Source organism: Calypte anna, chromosome 1 (assembly GCF_003957555.1).
Source record: "Calypte anna isolate BGI_N300 chromosome 1, bCalAnn1_v1.p, whole genome shotgun sequence".
Classification (NCBI taxonomy): domain Eukaryota; kingdom Metazoa; phylum Chordata; class Aves; order Apodiformes; family Trochilidae; genus Calypte; species Calypte anna.
This window is the reverse complement of record NC_044244.1, coordinates 157,999,861-158,016,094: the sequence shown is the minus strand read 5'-3', so window position 1 is coordinate 158,016,094 and position 16,234 is coordinate 157,999,861. Positions and strand designations below refer to the sequence as shown.

Below are 16,234 nucleotides of genomic sequence, written 5' to 3'. Positions count from 1 at the left end.
GATTTAATTTTTATGTCACTTCTTTTACTCTGTTCTTCAGCCTTCAACATTGTTCTCCTATTCTTGAGGCATAATATGCTTGATCTTAATGCAATTTAAGAAAAATAATTAGTTTTCTTATATTTTGGTTTGAGTCGGTTTTAATGAATCTGCTCTCAAAATCAGTCCCAGAATGTCATTGGTAAATTCTGGAGCTCAATTTTTAAAGACAGTTTTGTTTCCTTTCTCCTATAGTCAGTTCCCTGTTAGATAAATCTGATGCTGATTCTTCCTAACTACCTGTTTTCTATCCATATAAATTGCCTAGTTCTGAATAGTACCATTGATAACATTTCCTTATGATAGAAAACAGTTTTTCATCCAAAAAACCCCCAAAACACTTTTATTGTGACTCAAGTGACCTAGGATAACATTTACATGGGCTTAATAATTTTCCATTTACTTTTACATTTTACTTTTTTCTTCAACATTTGCCTGACACTATGATTTCACTGTGCTTCAAGTCAAAAGGTTCCAGTGGGGAGGGAGAGAAACAACTTCAGTGGAACGAGCTTGATTGCATCTACATTATCAATTTAGTTCAGATGAAGAATGTGGTTTTGAAGTGAAACCCCCTCCCTAGTCATTGCTGCTTGCCTCACTTTTTGCTTGGATTTGTAGTACCATGCTCACATCTGTAGCATGTGAACAGGATTCTTTTAGAGGAAAAATGGAGGAAGTCTATAAAGATCATCTTAGATATTCCAAATGATAGTGAGTGTTCAGGTCATAGGAACAAACCAAGACTAAAGTAAAAACCTCAAAAATGGTTATAACTTAAGTGTCTGGTCTTCAAAAACCACTGCTTGCTCTGCAGATTGACTGCTGCTGTGTTGTACTAAATAATGGCAATACACCTTGTAAGCACTACCTAAGCAGTACTTCCACTTAATACAGGTTAATTATGTGTTATGCTACAGGAGAATTATAGATTAACAGACTATTAATACTTGTATTATTTTAACACAAATACTACATGTATTATTCTTCATATGATTCTATTTTCATTTGTGTCAGTGAAGAGTTCTCAAGTTTTGACTGATTCTTGGTTAAAAAAATTTGAGAAAATAAAGATAGTTTGCAATAAAATCTTTGTGTTATTTTAAGGTTCTGTGCAAATCAAAAAGTATTCCACCAATGAAAGCCAGAAGGAGACACCAGTGATATCCAGTGACCTATATATATTTGGCTAACTAGCCAAATAGTTGTATGTAGAATTAGGATTTCTATGCCTAACAAATCTTTTCCTGCTCTGTCATAGAAGTTGTGAATCATCACAGCTAGGAGGACATCATTCCCCTAGTTATTAGTGAAGTACAAAGCAAAAAATTAGTAACTTACTGTTCCAGAGTTCTAGAATTATTCATTTATTTCTATCTCTAAATAGGTGGTGGTTGCCAGAATTCTAGATTTATTCATTTATTTCTATGTTTACATAGATGGTACTTGCCAGAATTCTATAATTATTCATTTATTTCTATGTCTAAATAGGTGGTGGTTGCCAGAATTCTAGATTTATTCATTTATTTCTATGTCTACATAGGTGATGGTTGCATTGGTTTTAGAATTTCAGAACTGGAGACTTTGCTGATATATATGAAATACAGGCTCTGTAAATAATAGGTATATAGATAGGCCATTATGTTATTCTTTGAGAACTGAAGAAGGTAGTAATGAAGGTCAGTCAGTAGTAATTTATGAGGTAAATCAGTCTTTTTCCTAAGATTCTTGACATAACTTTTCTCTCCATCAGAAATTTGAGAGAAGCAAGAGATAATGCTGTTGCTGAAAAAGAAAGAGCGGTTAATGCTGAAAAAGATGCTTTAAGAAAATATGATCAGCTCTTAGAACAGTAAGTATGTTTTGAAGTGCATATAAACAAATCTAAATATATAATAATATTACATTGAAGTAGTTTTAGGCAGGAGGAATTACTGGTTTTTCTTTATGCTTATAAAAAATAAATTATACTAAGGTATTTTGTTTAAATGAAGTTATAGATTTAATTCTAGTAGTAAATTTTCTTTCTTTCCCGGTGCACTAACAATGTCAAAGTTTGATTCTTCTACAGTCCTGTAAAGACCAGCAAAACGTATTTATGCATGAATGTGGATTTTGTACTGTACAGCAGAAGTGGTCAAACTCTGAACCTGTTCTGTTGGGGTTTTTTTCTGTAGTTGCAAGTAGAAAATTATCTTGTATGGTGACTTCAAATAATAGTTTCTGTAAAGTGTGGAGAGAGCAGTAGTCATGAACAGGTTATGCTTGCTACGTGCTTCTTAACTGCTCTCTTTAGTCTTTTGTATTTCACATATAAAATAGAGTGCCTATACAAATGTACAATTCTAGGCATATGGAGAAGAAAACTATGACTGATTTTGTGCCTGTTTTACTATTCTGCCCTACAGAAACTTGTCTTCACTTTCTGTGAACTTGGAACATTAGCTTTGGTAAACTATGAGGTAGTTTAAAAGTGGGCAGTTTAAAAGTGGGCAGTATTCCAAGCTGTTCAGATAAGTGTCTTGTCCTTGATCTTTGGACTTAATCAATTGTTTAGCTTGCACCTTTTTTCTAAAATGATAGAAAGGTCAGTTCATTAACCATCTAGTCACCTACTCAAGGAAAGTACTTGATGTGAACTGGCTTTGCTTGGAATTGTTTTTAATTACAAGTAGCAACCTTTTGAAATGTTATCTTAAGTATAAGCAAAATATGCCTTTTTGTGTCTTAACTCCCAAATTGCAATGGTGATGTTACTGTAGAAATAGCATTGTCCCGGCATGGCCACAAAGGACTGAAAAAATATCAATAGTTTAGTTCTAGAGTAAATGAGATGAGTTAGAGGACTTGATATCCATTCAGATTTTTAATCTGTTTTGAATTTAGATTAATTCTAGTTTGGGCAGAGGATGCTGAGTGCCATTTAGTGATTGGAATGCATCGTATTTGTTCTTGGATTCTCAAAAAGGAATTTGGTTAGCTAACTCTGAGGTGATGGCTCCACAGTGGAAATCAAATGTGGAAATCAAAGTGAGTTTAGTGGGAACAGCCAGGAAACTTGGTTCAGAACTGATCTCCTTGGTCAAAGTAAAATGCTAATAGGAGTCCACAAGATGTTTCTTTCTTATGAGACTTCTACCTTTTACATTTACTATAATATGTTGAGAGTTCATATCTAACTGGATGCTCTTCTGGAAAGTCTGACTTGATAATTTGAGTATGTACACTTTCTTGTTTTTAATAAAAATATCAACTTAAGAATTCTTACCATGTTAATTTTAAACTGAAGAGCCATGGAGAAAACAAAGTAGTTTTGTATTCTGCCATGTTGCCATTCATATAATGTGTTGGGTTTTTTCATACTATTGATATTTTTGAGTAAGGAAGTTCCCTCAGAATCAGAAACATAGGAAGAGGATTGGAAAACTCAAACTTTAGAAAGGGAAAAAAAGGAAGTTAGTAATATGCCATTGGTTATCTTTGTTGCTTCCATCCTCTTGTAGCTTTTTCTAGTGATGAGTTCTCCCATTAAGTAAAATTCCTCAATTTAAAAAACTTAATAAGTTATTCAGTATTGTGTTTTTTGGGGTTCAAAGAAGTAGGTTTTAACTCAAAAGATTATGCTTTTCAGAGAAAAAAAACTTCTGCTAGGGAAAAATGGAAATCCCATACTTCCCATAAAATCCCTGCTTCCTTACTAAGTGCAGTATAGGTGTCAAGATCATGACTTCTCCACTTTCCAAATCATCTTCCTTAAATTAGCTACAAGTAACTAACTGGCTCGATGAGATTGAATAAATGCTTTAACTTTAAAAACCTCAAATTCTTAATTTGCCATGGGTTGGCATGTGGCATTTCCATGGAACAAAGATTTTTTCTAATATCACCAGAATCTCCTAAGATAAAAATTAATGTATGTGTTGTCCATTTCTCTATTTAAGTGATTATAAAGCTAATTCTACTTCAGTGAAAACATGGTGACTCATCCTAGTTACCACTGGTATCATAATCTGTATAAACAAACATGTTTGAAGGCTTCAGAAGTATGTGGAATGTTGACTGGCCTGAATGGTGGTTAAATAAAGCCCCTAGCAAATCTTGTGATCAGAAGTGTAACAAATACCCAATTTTCTAGTCAAGTGCAGTTATTTTCATTTTTCTTACTGATGTTTGTGGTAGCTTTTTGTAAACAGCTGTTTACAAGTGCCAAGAGAAGACTGAAGTGGTAAACTCATGAAACAGTTATACTGAGAGAGTTGGCTGTTTGAACCTCAAAGCAGATCAGTGATGTCAGGATGTAAGTTTTGTTTCTGTCTTTACTGTTGTACAGCTATAGTTCTGTGTGAGAATCCATGTTTCATTTGCCTGTAACAAGGAAAAAAATTTAACTGTTTGATAGTTAGGATTAAATTGTGGTCAGTGTCACACCTGTTAAAAAAAATTAATATGACCAAATGGAGCTCCATCATCTATAACACACTTAAATGTAGATTCAAACTATTTGACTGTTAGTTTGATACTCACTGCTCCTTGCAAAAAAACCCCAACACAACAAAAATCAGCACTGAAAAGCAGAAGAAACACATCCTAGTTTCCTATTGTTTTTTCCTACTGGTTCAATTTGCCAGCTTTATATAAGATCTAGCATCAAATCAAAATGGTTCCTTCGGTCAAGGTAGACTCCGAGGTTTGATAATGGGTAAACTCAAACAAAAGCACTTCACTTCAGGGGATGCCTTTGATTGTTCTCTTCCTTTTAATCCTAACAAATGTAATTTCTTTTTCAAGGACTGTATAGCTCAGCTCTATTAGGGGAAACTGGTCTAAAAATTACAGAATTACTGGGAGCACAAGGCAAATCAATAGATGATGTGATTTTACAAAATCTTCTTTCCTAGTGACAAAAAAAAAATCTATACTCTTTTACAGTTCATTGCTGCTCACATGATGGACTGAAAGTGATTTTTATTTTCCTGTATTTGTAATAATAAATCTAGAAATGTAGAAAAATTAAGAGAAACAAAATAGGTATGCAGTAAACAGAAGGAATATTCAAGAAAATTGCATTATGGCAATACTGCTCCTTCAACTGTGCAGTGGGCACTGTATAAAAAGACCTGTATTTATAAAAAGACCTATTCATCACAGTCCTGGAGGTGACCCTGCTCAGGCAGGGGGATTGGACTCAATGATCTTTCAAGGTCCCCTCCAACCCCTAATATTCTGTGATTCTGTGACCTCAATTTTGTAAAAGTTAATGGGAGCCTTGAATTCTTGCCTCTGGAGGTAACAGTATATTTTTATGTAGGGGTTTTTTTTATTACTCTTTGACTAATCACAGGACATTTTTAAACAGTGTTTCGATAGTCGGCTTGAGTAAAGTCAGGATGGTGGCTACAAAAGATACTTTAGAGTTTTAGGTTCTTATATCTAGATTTCAAAGTATTTTGGATTATTATTATTTAAACATTTATGTACTGATGATGTTTATAGCTCAGCTATTTGAAACTACTACATATGTAAAAAACAGTCAGCTCCAGGTAAGTAGTATTTAGATTTAGAAGTATTTTTAGTGTTTCTATTTAGAAATACATTTCTTAAATAAAAAGCAGAAAAGAAGAAGCCATTGATGTTTCTTGATAAATTTTCTGTGCTTCACAGGTTAAAAAAGTTTCTTTGTGTTTGTGTTTACCTGTTACATGTTTTTTTCCCAGTTATCTGCAAGCTGTGTATACATTTTTGAGACTTTTTTCAGTCAGTGAACCTTTATAATTTCAGTCTCTTTTTTTGCCCCTGTTTTCTCTCTTGTTCTTCATAATTATGGTCCTTAGAATTCCTTTGGAGGTGAGATTAATGCTGTCTGATTTTAGACATCTGTCTTAAGATTTGCAGGTGGTAGCAAGAGGTCATCAACCATGGTCATAAAATGAATGTATTAATGAGAAGAGATTAGGATCCCTGTATCTTATTTAATTGTAGACAAGCCTAGAGAACTATCTTAGATGAGAAGATAATTGGATAAATTTACTGAATAAATAAATGTTCTACTTTGCATTTACAATCTCTGAAGATGCAAGAATCTTATTAGACTAGCATTTATTACATTACATTCATTGTTAATCAAAGCATTAACATAAATTGCTTTCCCCTTCTATTAACATGTTTTTATAATCTGGATGTTGCTGTCTGAAATTATAGGATTCTAATCTTATAATTATGAAATCAATATATCTGTGTGCTGGAATTATTTCTAATATTTAAATAAGGGCCTATTAACTCTTCAAAAATATTTGTATAAAGTGAGGATTTAAATAATGAATTAGAGAAAGTCCATGCTGTCAACTTCTGGCCAAAATATTTCTCTGCCAAAGCTGATATAACTAAAAAACCCTACCTTTAAGCCCTACATAAGATGCTACTTCTGTACATGAAGAGTTCTGTAATCTTTAAAGAGCTTTATAGGTCTTGAAAATTACTACTGCTTTAAATATTTTGTTTCAATTAACATGATTTTTTTTTCTAAAGTACTTTTTTGGGGTAATTATCACTCGCTACTACTCTGATTTATGACTTCTCTAGTATGATGTGTATGTGTAATTTCTATAACATTTAGGATTTGTATCAGAATGAAGTGTGAGCCTTCTACTGTCAATGTTATAAACCTTGTTCTTAACTTCTATACATTTCCCATAAAAACTGCCTTCATTTCATTCTCCTGATGTGAAAGTTAAGTATGAAGTGCAGCTAAAATGGTAAAAGGTGTGTGTCATGGAAATTGCTGAAAGATATTATCTTAGTTATTCAAAATCAATGCAAAGAAGCAGTGAAAGGACCAGGAGTGATAGATGGTATGATGGAGAAGCAGAGAAAAAGTCCATTTTCCAAGTGACTATATCTAGTTTGTTTCCAAGCTTTAGACGAAACACTGAAGCCCATAACACAGTTTAGTTTGCAACTTATATCTACTACAGAAAGGACTAAGCTCCTACTCTTTTCCCCTTTTCCTCTGAGGATACATTCATTTGCAGTTTACATCTTGCTGTTTGACTGTATGCTGCTCTCTAACAAGCAATTGTCAGTCAATGATGTCCATAAAAATTATGTTATTCATAAAAAAAAAAGTCTATCTCAAAGCCTGGTTCAGATTCCACTATAATTGGAGTGTGCTTTAATAAACAGAAAGAGATTTAACTGGTTTGATCAAACCGTATCTGGTTCAGAAAATCTTTGAGCTAAAGGTAACTGAACACTAGTGGGAGAGGATTAGGGAGAAAAATGATCTATGCAGAATTTTTTCTTGATCTGTTCAGAATATACACTTCTAGCTACAAGACAAGCTCATGAGGCTAAATGGGCTTTTTGTCTGATATACTACAACCATTCTGTGTTGAACAGAATCTAGGTATCAGTGGCAAACTTCTCATCCTGTTGAATCTGTGTGCTTTGTGAAAAGCCTAGGTCTGAAAAGTCTAGGTTAGATATAATGACAAGATATTAACAAAAGCAGCTATCTGAAGATGAAGTCAAAGTGATTTTTTTTAATTTTTTCTGAACTTGAAAGACTAAACCTGTATGCGAAGCCCCTAACAGCACTAGGCAGCCCAAAAGTTTTCTTTTAATAATATGTATTTTCTGGAATTACCTTCTGAGTCTGTGATTACATTGTGATTACCCTCTGGTAAAGGATGCAATGCTATACCAAACCTAGACAACTAACTGTTGAAGAACAGTCTGTCCAAATAGGTGTTTATGTGCCTTGAGAGTTACAGCTTTGTAGTCTTGTGGACCTCTTAGTAAACTTATTGAAGCGTCTGCAGAACAGAATCACGACTAAAATTTATAAGAGTGAGCTTTGGGCAGAGTTTTGGGCTGCTCTTTTCTTCCACAGAATGGCATTAAAGGGTTGAGAAAATGCTGGGTATAACTGGAAGCCTAACTCTACTGCTGTCAGCATAGACCTCATTTGCATGGTGATGATACATGTCTCAGGTGAGTAACACTCATGAATAAGGAAAGAGGTAGCATAATGTTCTGGAACTGATCTCTGAGGTTCCTTCCAACCCAGCCTATTCTATGATTCTATGATTCTATGAGGGTAGCTAGTCCATTTGTAAATTGATAAATTAAGAACCATTAATAAATGAAGGACCACCATACTAGGTTCATGAACACTCTACCAAAACACTGTACGTCAGTGAGGCAAGGTATTTTCAGGCCATAAGCCATGGGGAGCTCTTTGCCTTTGACATTAATTCATCTAGCACTGAATATGCCAAATTAAAGTTAGTCATTCTGAGGACTTCCCAAAAGAGAGGGACAGTATGATATTTATATACAGTGCTTCCAGTTGATGAATCCACTATTCACAACTGCTGGAACAACCATGTGAGTCCCTGGCAGCCTGTTTGCTGCTTTCGTGAGATGGGCTTGTCTGGTGACTGGTGCCTTGAAGAGGAAAGAATGGGAAGACCAGGGTTGGAGGACTGACTTCCCTTTTGTGTGGTCTTGTTTTGAGATACTTCCTCAAGAATGCATCTCAGACTTTATCAAGGTTAGCTCAGAGAGTTGTTTATATTCAGGGAATCTTGTAAATTTTTTTTGAAACTACATGCCTTCAGCATTGAAGTATTTCATCACATGTTGGATAGTGGGAAGCCTGTGTCCTTTAGTTTGCTCAGTGCAAAGCTATTTGGATAATTTTTACAGCTGTTTGTGTTTCTAGCTAAATAATCTAAAGACATAATCCTGCCTACTTATCATAGAATCATAGAACTGGCTGGGTTGGAAGGGACCTCAGAGATCATCGAGTCCAACCCTTGAACCACTGTTGCAGTTGCTAGACCATGGCACTGAGTGCCACATCCAGTCTCTTTTTAAATAGCTCCAGGGATGGAGTATCTGGGTAACTCTGAAGAATATTCTATGAAACCATGAAAATGGATGCACGAGCTATGTTTAATGCATAGTTAACCAAAGTTCAAGACCTTGCTAAAGAATATCTTGTTCCTGGATAGCTGCAGGGTGGTAATGTGACATGTTAGCAGCATTTTACCAAACTTCATATAACCATAGTAGCACTTAGATGTCACATGACATCAGAAGGGTAGTACTGCTTTATTTGTGATAGCAGTCAGTGGGTGTATAGATGTGAATGTTTTCTATAATTAAAAAAAAAAAAAAGTTGCTTGTAAACAGAACTTTAGCAAGATTGAGGCTAGATGGGAGAATTTGTTCTGGATGGGCCTCTGAGAGGAGCACTGAATGAAAGTAGACAGGGTGGGGCTGTTGCTGAAGGTAGCTGGTGACAATTAGTGAGAGGATTTGTAATTCCCTGGTATGAGCAGTTTGGTGAGAGACAATTAGGACAGAGAACTGGGAACTGAAGAAAGCCAATGGAGATGGAATGGAAGGGTGCATAGGCAAGAGTAAATCAAGGATCTTTACTACAAGCAATAAAGGGCTTCTGCAGTTCTTACTTATAGGTAGAATTCATAAAGATATTGCTTATGAGCATATAGTGCCTGATACTTTCTTATAAGCCCTGTTTATTAGCAGATTTTTGTACTTGAAAGGAAACTAATGTTGATGACCAAAAATGGTCTTGCACAGGTCACCCTGCAAACTCCTGTTGTGAAGCATGGAGAGGGTAAGGATTATGTGTGTATGTATAGTACCCCTAAAAAAAAAAATAAAAAAATTCTGTAGTATATACCACTGTCTCACCCACAGAATAAATATTCATAAAAGCAGCATAACTTCAGAAAACTTCTTGTAAAGAAAAGGAAGTAAACTTTTTCCATCACATAATTGTGGATTATAGAAATAAGCGTGCAGAAAGTATAATTTAGGTTTCTTTGAGATGAAGCTTGGACATTATGGAAAATGCTCATACTTGCCTGTCATTTAGTCTCGTCATAAAATATTGTATTTCATAATACACATGTGAAATGTAAGGATACATACTTGCACTTACAAGCCTAGTTTACATCTCTTCTAATATCAAAATACTGGATATATTGTCAAAATGCTGTGAATCTTGAATATTTAAACAGATGCTACTTCATGTGTATGTATGTAGTTTAATCTTTGATGTAGAACTTGTCATCTGTAATTGTTTTCATGGGTATTCTAATAGTTTTGTGGAAAGTCTGCTGCCATGGGCGAATAAAAGTGCACTGATTCATCCCCTCTGAAATTTTGCTTAATGTTTATCCTGATTTCTCTGAGATACTAACCTCTTACTTTCCAAAAATACGACCTAGATCGTAAGTTTTGAGATGCTTCAACAAGTTACATCTTTCCCTTTTACCTTGGGCACACTGCTGGAGTCCCCATAGGTGGCTGTGGGTGGAGAGGGGAAGAATCAGTTCCATTCAAAACCCTACAGGAAGGGGAGAAAGTTTTGTTTGTGCAAAATGATACTCTAAGCAGATGTAAGTAATTAGAATCCCTACTCCTTCTCTTGTCTTCATGTGCCACTCCAGGCAATTAATTGAATCTTGAATCTAAGAATACTCAGTATAGAATGTTTTTCTGAACAGTGAAGGATGAATACAGTGTGACTATGTAAATTCTATGCCCCTGTTAAGTGCTCAGAATTAGATGAAGCGAAGCCTTGATTGATAATTTAAGTCTAATTTTTTAGACCTAAAACCATGTGAAGAAATATTGTATCTTTTTTGTCAGTTGGATGTTCATCTAGGACATTTTTGTTTTTACAGGCAATGTACTTTATGGAAGATAGTGGGACTGGAGTTTTTGTTTTAGATTTATCCCTTATGACACTGTTCCCAGTCAAAAGTTGTGAAATCTGGGTCTAATTTCTGTGTTATGTTGACGTTCTGAGCTTCTTTCAAAATATTCTATATGCACAGATAAGTGGGGTACATTTCAAGTCTGGTTTTTGAGTGCCAGATGAAAGGCTCTTTTCAAATAAAGAAAAGACTTTTTTAAATAGTGCATTTGCTGCAAGGTACTTGCATTATTAAAGTGTGTAGATGAACACAAAGTTGTTGACATATTACAAGTCAGAAAAGAGCTACCATATGGTAATTTGTTTGCCTGCTAGGGCTGTCTGCCCCCTTGCATTTTCTTTCTTTGTAAAATAATCAAATCTTCCTCCTGTCATTTTTCTCAAATGGTTGCCTGTTTATACAGAACTGTATTAAACCATTTCAGTTTATCCGTTAAAGTAAGCAAAAATAATTTCAACCCTTTTTTTATTGCTAAATTAATATCTTTTGGTTGAATTATTTACGAATTATTTTTAAAGATAATTTTTACATTTATCTTTGTAAGTCTCTTTTGTTATGCCAGCTGTCTAAATCTTTTCATAAACTTCAGTTAAGAGAAACATATTTTCCATGATTATTTTAAAATACAATGTTTACTGGGAGGGAAGTCTAGTGAATTCCCACAGATGAAGTGTGAGTGTATTTCTCCCACTTGTAAATGAGTTCTTATTTCCTACAGTACATATTCTGGTACCACAATGAGTCATTTTCAATATGTTTTAGTTTAGCTTCTAAAACATTAAAAACTTGGCAGATACATGAGAATGAACGTTACATCCACTTTTAGAAACTGATTCCAAATAATATTTTACTAACCTGATGACTGTGAGTAGACCATTCATAATGCAGAAATGTCCTATTTGATAAGCTTTAAAAGCATTTGCAGAGGTCCTGTTTTGTTTTTACCTTTAGCATGTCTTGGTTTAATCGTCCCCTAAAACAGGGAAAATACTTTTTGAAAAAGCCTTAGCAATTTTAGGCAAAGTGTTGTAAATAAAGTATTTTAGCCAGACAAGTAATAGTTTTCTTTACATATATTACCTGAATTTTGAAAAATGTCATGCTCTTTCATTTTACCCTTTTTTTAGTCTTACACCTTTTTCAAAATCAATCTAGTACCTTCTCTGTTTTGACATGATATTTTTTAAAGTTGCACATATGCCATTCCACACTTAATCTGTTTCTTACTATGTTACTTTAACTGTTCAAATATTAGAAAAGAACTCAAAACTAAATAGTTTGTATGATTAGAATGGACTTATGAGTACGGGGGAGTGACGTGGGAGGGAAGGAGGACAGACAGACCAGGCATACTTAATTTAAAAAAAAGAAAACAAACAACTAACAACAAACAAAAACCCCCAACAAACAAAGAAAAAAAACTACTCAAAATCACCAGTGTTCCATTTTTGAGGAAGTTTATTTTCATTTATCTATTACTTAAAGGATTTTTCTTATTTTAACTTCCTTATCTGGATCTCTTGGTGTCTGGAATATTTATTATAATGATACTTTAGATACCTTGTTCACAGGTTGATACCTAATGCTTAGATGCACTTACCTTTCTAGCCTGGATTTGAATAAAACTCTAATTTTTTTTTTCCAGTTGTTGGCAGCATTTGTCTTTTAAGTTTCTTATTCATAATAGGGTTAATTTTTGCAAGCCTGTGATTATTCTCTGTTCCCATTTTTGTGTGTTGTCCACAATGTAACACTGTGTTATCGATAAGTTCTTACTATAAATACTACCCTTGAAAATTGCTTTAGCTTTTTATTAGACTTGGAAGAAGATGGGGAAAAAATATATAAAACTTGGATTACTAAATCTTTGATGTAAAGATTTTCTGGAATCCATTTTTTCCTTAGTTCTGTGGTATAAAATCTGAATGAAAACTATTTTGAAAGCCTTCTACCACCTCTCCCAACTTCAATGTTATTGAAGTTGATGAGTTGAGGAAGGATGAGTTTGAATATTAGTTTCTGTGAAGAGTAAGTAAATGCAATGTAGGTTTCAGTAAAGCTTTAACTGTGCCTGGCATCAGTCTTGTCTAATTTTAAATGCCTGTTCAAGTTGGCTAACTTTAAATGTCTATAAAAGGCTTGTTTCTTTACATTGACTTATAAAGGCAGTCTACACAACAGGTTGAGATGTAGATACCCACATTGTAAACTATGAAGCTAGGCTAATCTTACCTCTACTTTCTGAGTTAAATGAGTTTAGCATAGACTCTTTTCACAAATACATGGGTTTTGGAGCTTTTATGCTTTACCATAATTCTTACTGAGTCCTCTTCCACTGCAGAATCTTTAAGCGTTTGTCAGCTGCTGGTCATAAAATTGAATGTTTTCATTATGAAGTATGATATACTCAATATTGTGCCTTTTTCTCTGTTTTTTGCTTGATTTGGTTGGTTGGTTTATTTGGTTTTGTTTGGTTTTTTTGTTTTGCATTTTTTTTTGTTAGACTCTGCTATCTTGAATGATTGGACAGATTCTGACTGACAGAAGTACACTGAGATTATGTAGTTCTAGAGTTGTGATTATAACAAAGGATAAGATCTGGTTAATGAAACTAAAGAAGGTAGGAAGATGCCATGTTCATCTAAACTTTGCAGCCTTAGCTATCTTACAGTAACTGTTAGAAGAGATACCTCACCCAAATGAAGAGGAAGTTTGCATTTGTCTTTTTAGAGAAAGGGGAGAAAGGACAGACAAAAATTTGATAATACACCACTCTGTTTCTGTAGTATAAAATACAAAATGTAAGTCTCTTGAGGTCTAAATGTGACAGCACCATTAACCAAAATATGCAATAACTGTACTTAAAATGTAATATATGGTTGATAAGTACAGGCTTTGCACGTGCTCATGGGGACAGATTTTCCTTGCCTAGATTCCACTGAAGTCTTACCACTACCTCCTGTTCTCAAGCACCACCTATCCTCAGAGGCACTTGAAATCAGTCTGCATTCCAAGTTGGAGCACATCGAGGTAGAGGTCCCTGTGCATGCTCGGAAGTCTCCTGGTTTGGAAAGTTAAGTGCTTATTTTGATATGGGTAGGGAGGTGCTTGAACTCTGTTCAAGTCCCTGAAGGGCCTGTTTTCATTAGGTCATGGCTAACTCATTCATAAGCATCGAGTTCACTCCAGACCACTGTTAGCAGAGGAGGTAATGGCTAAGTTTGCCTCTTCTGTAACTCCTTTGAGCACTCACCCAGAAAGTTCAAGACCTTGATCCTTTCTCCCTAAGTCTCCCTAATCATTTATACAGGTTTTGATGTTACCTGGAAGTTACGTCAGTTTGCCTAGAATTATTGACGAGTGTTGATATATGTAATGCATAAGTTAAGCAAAATGCCACAAAGAGGAAAAATAAACAAATTTGGGAGATATTTTTGTGTGTGAAAGCCAATCATACAAATCCTAAAAAAAAAAAAATGCAGTTAAATATAACTTTTTGACCTTTAAAGCTATGTTAATTGTCTTTTTTGCATTTCATTTTTCATTATTAAAAGCAAACAAACAACAAAATCCAAAGAAACTACAATTGTGGGTATTGGCAATCAAGTAGTTACCTGCAAGGTCTATAAACATAACTTTCGAGAGTGAACCTTTCGATTCATTGATTCTTTTGTCACTGTTTTTAACCACCTTTTTCTAAATTAAAGTCTGATCTCTATTGTTCCTGATGCAAGTTATTATACTTGTCTTGTTTAGATGGAGTTTTCATTTCTCTTCTAAGATTTTCTCCTGGTTTATATAAGGAGTTTTTTTGCCAGCATTACTCCATAAACATGTTGTTTTGCCCTCTTAACGTATTAGTCAGACTTTATTTTCCTAGATTGTAGCTTATTTGACTTCTCATGGGATAGATTCTATGTTCTTCTCAACATCTGAGTGCCATTTCTTTTATTCTTGACCTTCCTTCAAAACAGATAACCGGAATTCTGAGCAATGTTTCAGATTATTTCCTGCTCTATCTTGTATGATAGCATCTTTTCCACTTGTACTTTAGTCATTCTTGGAACTGTATCTCTTTTGCATGGCTAACTCATTTTAGCAGTTTAGCTGTAATATCATATAATGGATCTAGATCCTTTTCTCACCCTGTTCTGTCTTCTGAGTGTCTGGATGAAAGAAAAAGGCCACCACATTGTAAGTTTTCTAGTCCTGCTCTAAGTCCTAGATTTGCATTCTTACTTGGTTTTGTAATTATGCTACCAGTGGAAGAATCACACTATCTAGCATAGCTGAGAGACACATCCCTCTGGAAAATGAGCAATCTTTTTGTTCCAAGTACTCAACATGAGATAGAAGTCACATAAATGTAAGTGTTCTCAGCATGGGACTACAAACGAGTCTCAAATGTGTAAGTAAGGGGAAACTTAGTAAGCAGAGTCAATGGGGTTTGGAGAGCCATTCAGCTGACCAAATAAAGGGTGCTGCTTTAGGGCTGCAAGGGGTTCTCTTTTATAACCTTTTGACTGCAGAGACTAGATTTCTATCAGTCATTGTGGGGTCTTACAGGTAGCTGTCTAAGCCTTCCTAAACATAAATGTTAAAAAAAAATATAAATCACAGAGTAGTTGAGATCCAAAGGGACCTCGAGAGATCATTTGGTCCAACAACCAACTCAAACAGGGCCACCTAGAGCCAATTGCCCAGAACCATATCCAGGTGGCTTTTGAGTATCTCCAAGAATGAAGACTCCACAACATCTCTTAAGAAGCCTGTGCCAGTGCTCAGTCAATGCTCACAGGAAAACAAGTGTTTCCTGATGTTCAAATGCAACCTCCTGTGGTTCATTTTGTGCTTGTTGCCTCTGGTCCTGTCACTGGGCACCACTGAAAAAAATCCTGGCTCCATCCTCTTTGTACCTTTGTGGTCTTAACTGTATGCAGCTGCTGTAGTAATGGACTGTATCATCTAACACCTGCAGCACTTATAAAGGAATAATTTGAAGCATTTTAAAATTCAGTCTAGCAGTTCAATTCAATTCCGTTGGTATGAAATAAAAACCAGTCTTATGTTAGTGAGATAAGAGTGAATTCGCTGTTTTATTTCTATTTTCCTATCCCATGTTCCTTTTACTGCAGCATTCTCTGGACTGAGATGTGAAAAGACTGCCTAAGCAACAACTCCTGAAACATGTTTGAAATCTGTATTAATATATTTTCATGTCAATAGCATACAAATATTGAATTGCTATGCAAAATAATAAAAAAAAAAGGTTTCAAAAAATAAAATTTTATCTCTGCTGTATGATACTAATCAATGTGAACTTGCATTACTGAATTGTGGGGGAAAAAAATAACGTTAGTGAAAAGTTCATGAAACAGAAAATGTTTGATCTGTAAGAGTCCCTTTTAAATGCACTGTAAGTTTTAGGAAGAGAGTAGTAT

At 34.7% G+C, this 16,234-nt stretch overlaps 1 protein-coding gene across 1 annotated transcript in view; it reads left to right on the top strand.

Annotated features, from left to right (window-relative positions):
- The window catches only part of PIBF1 (progesterone immunomodulatory binding factor 1), a 111,228-nt gene that overhangs the window by 29,077 nt on the left and 65,917 nt on the right, over window positions 1–16,234 (top strand). Inside the window, exon 10 of the mRNA XM_030459201.1 lies at window positions 1,793–1,891. Within this exon, the coding sequence (XP_030315061.1) occupies window positions 1,793–1,891 (99 nt within the window). The remainder of the gene's footprint in view (window positions 1–1,792; window positions 1,892–16,234) is intronic.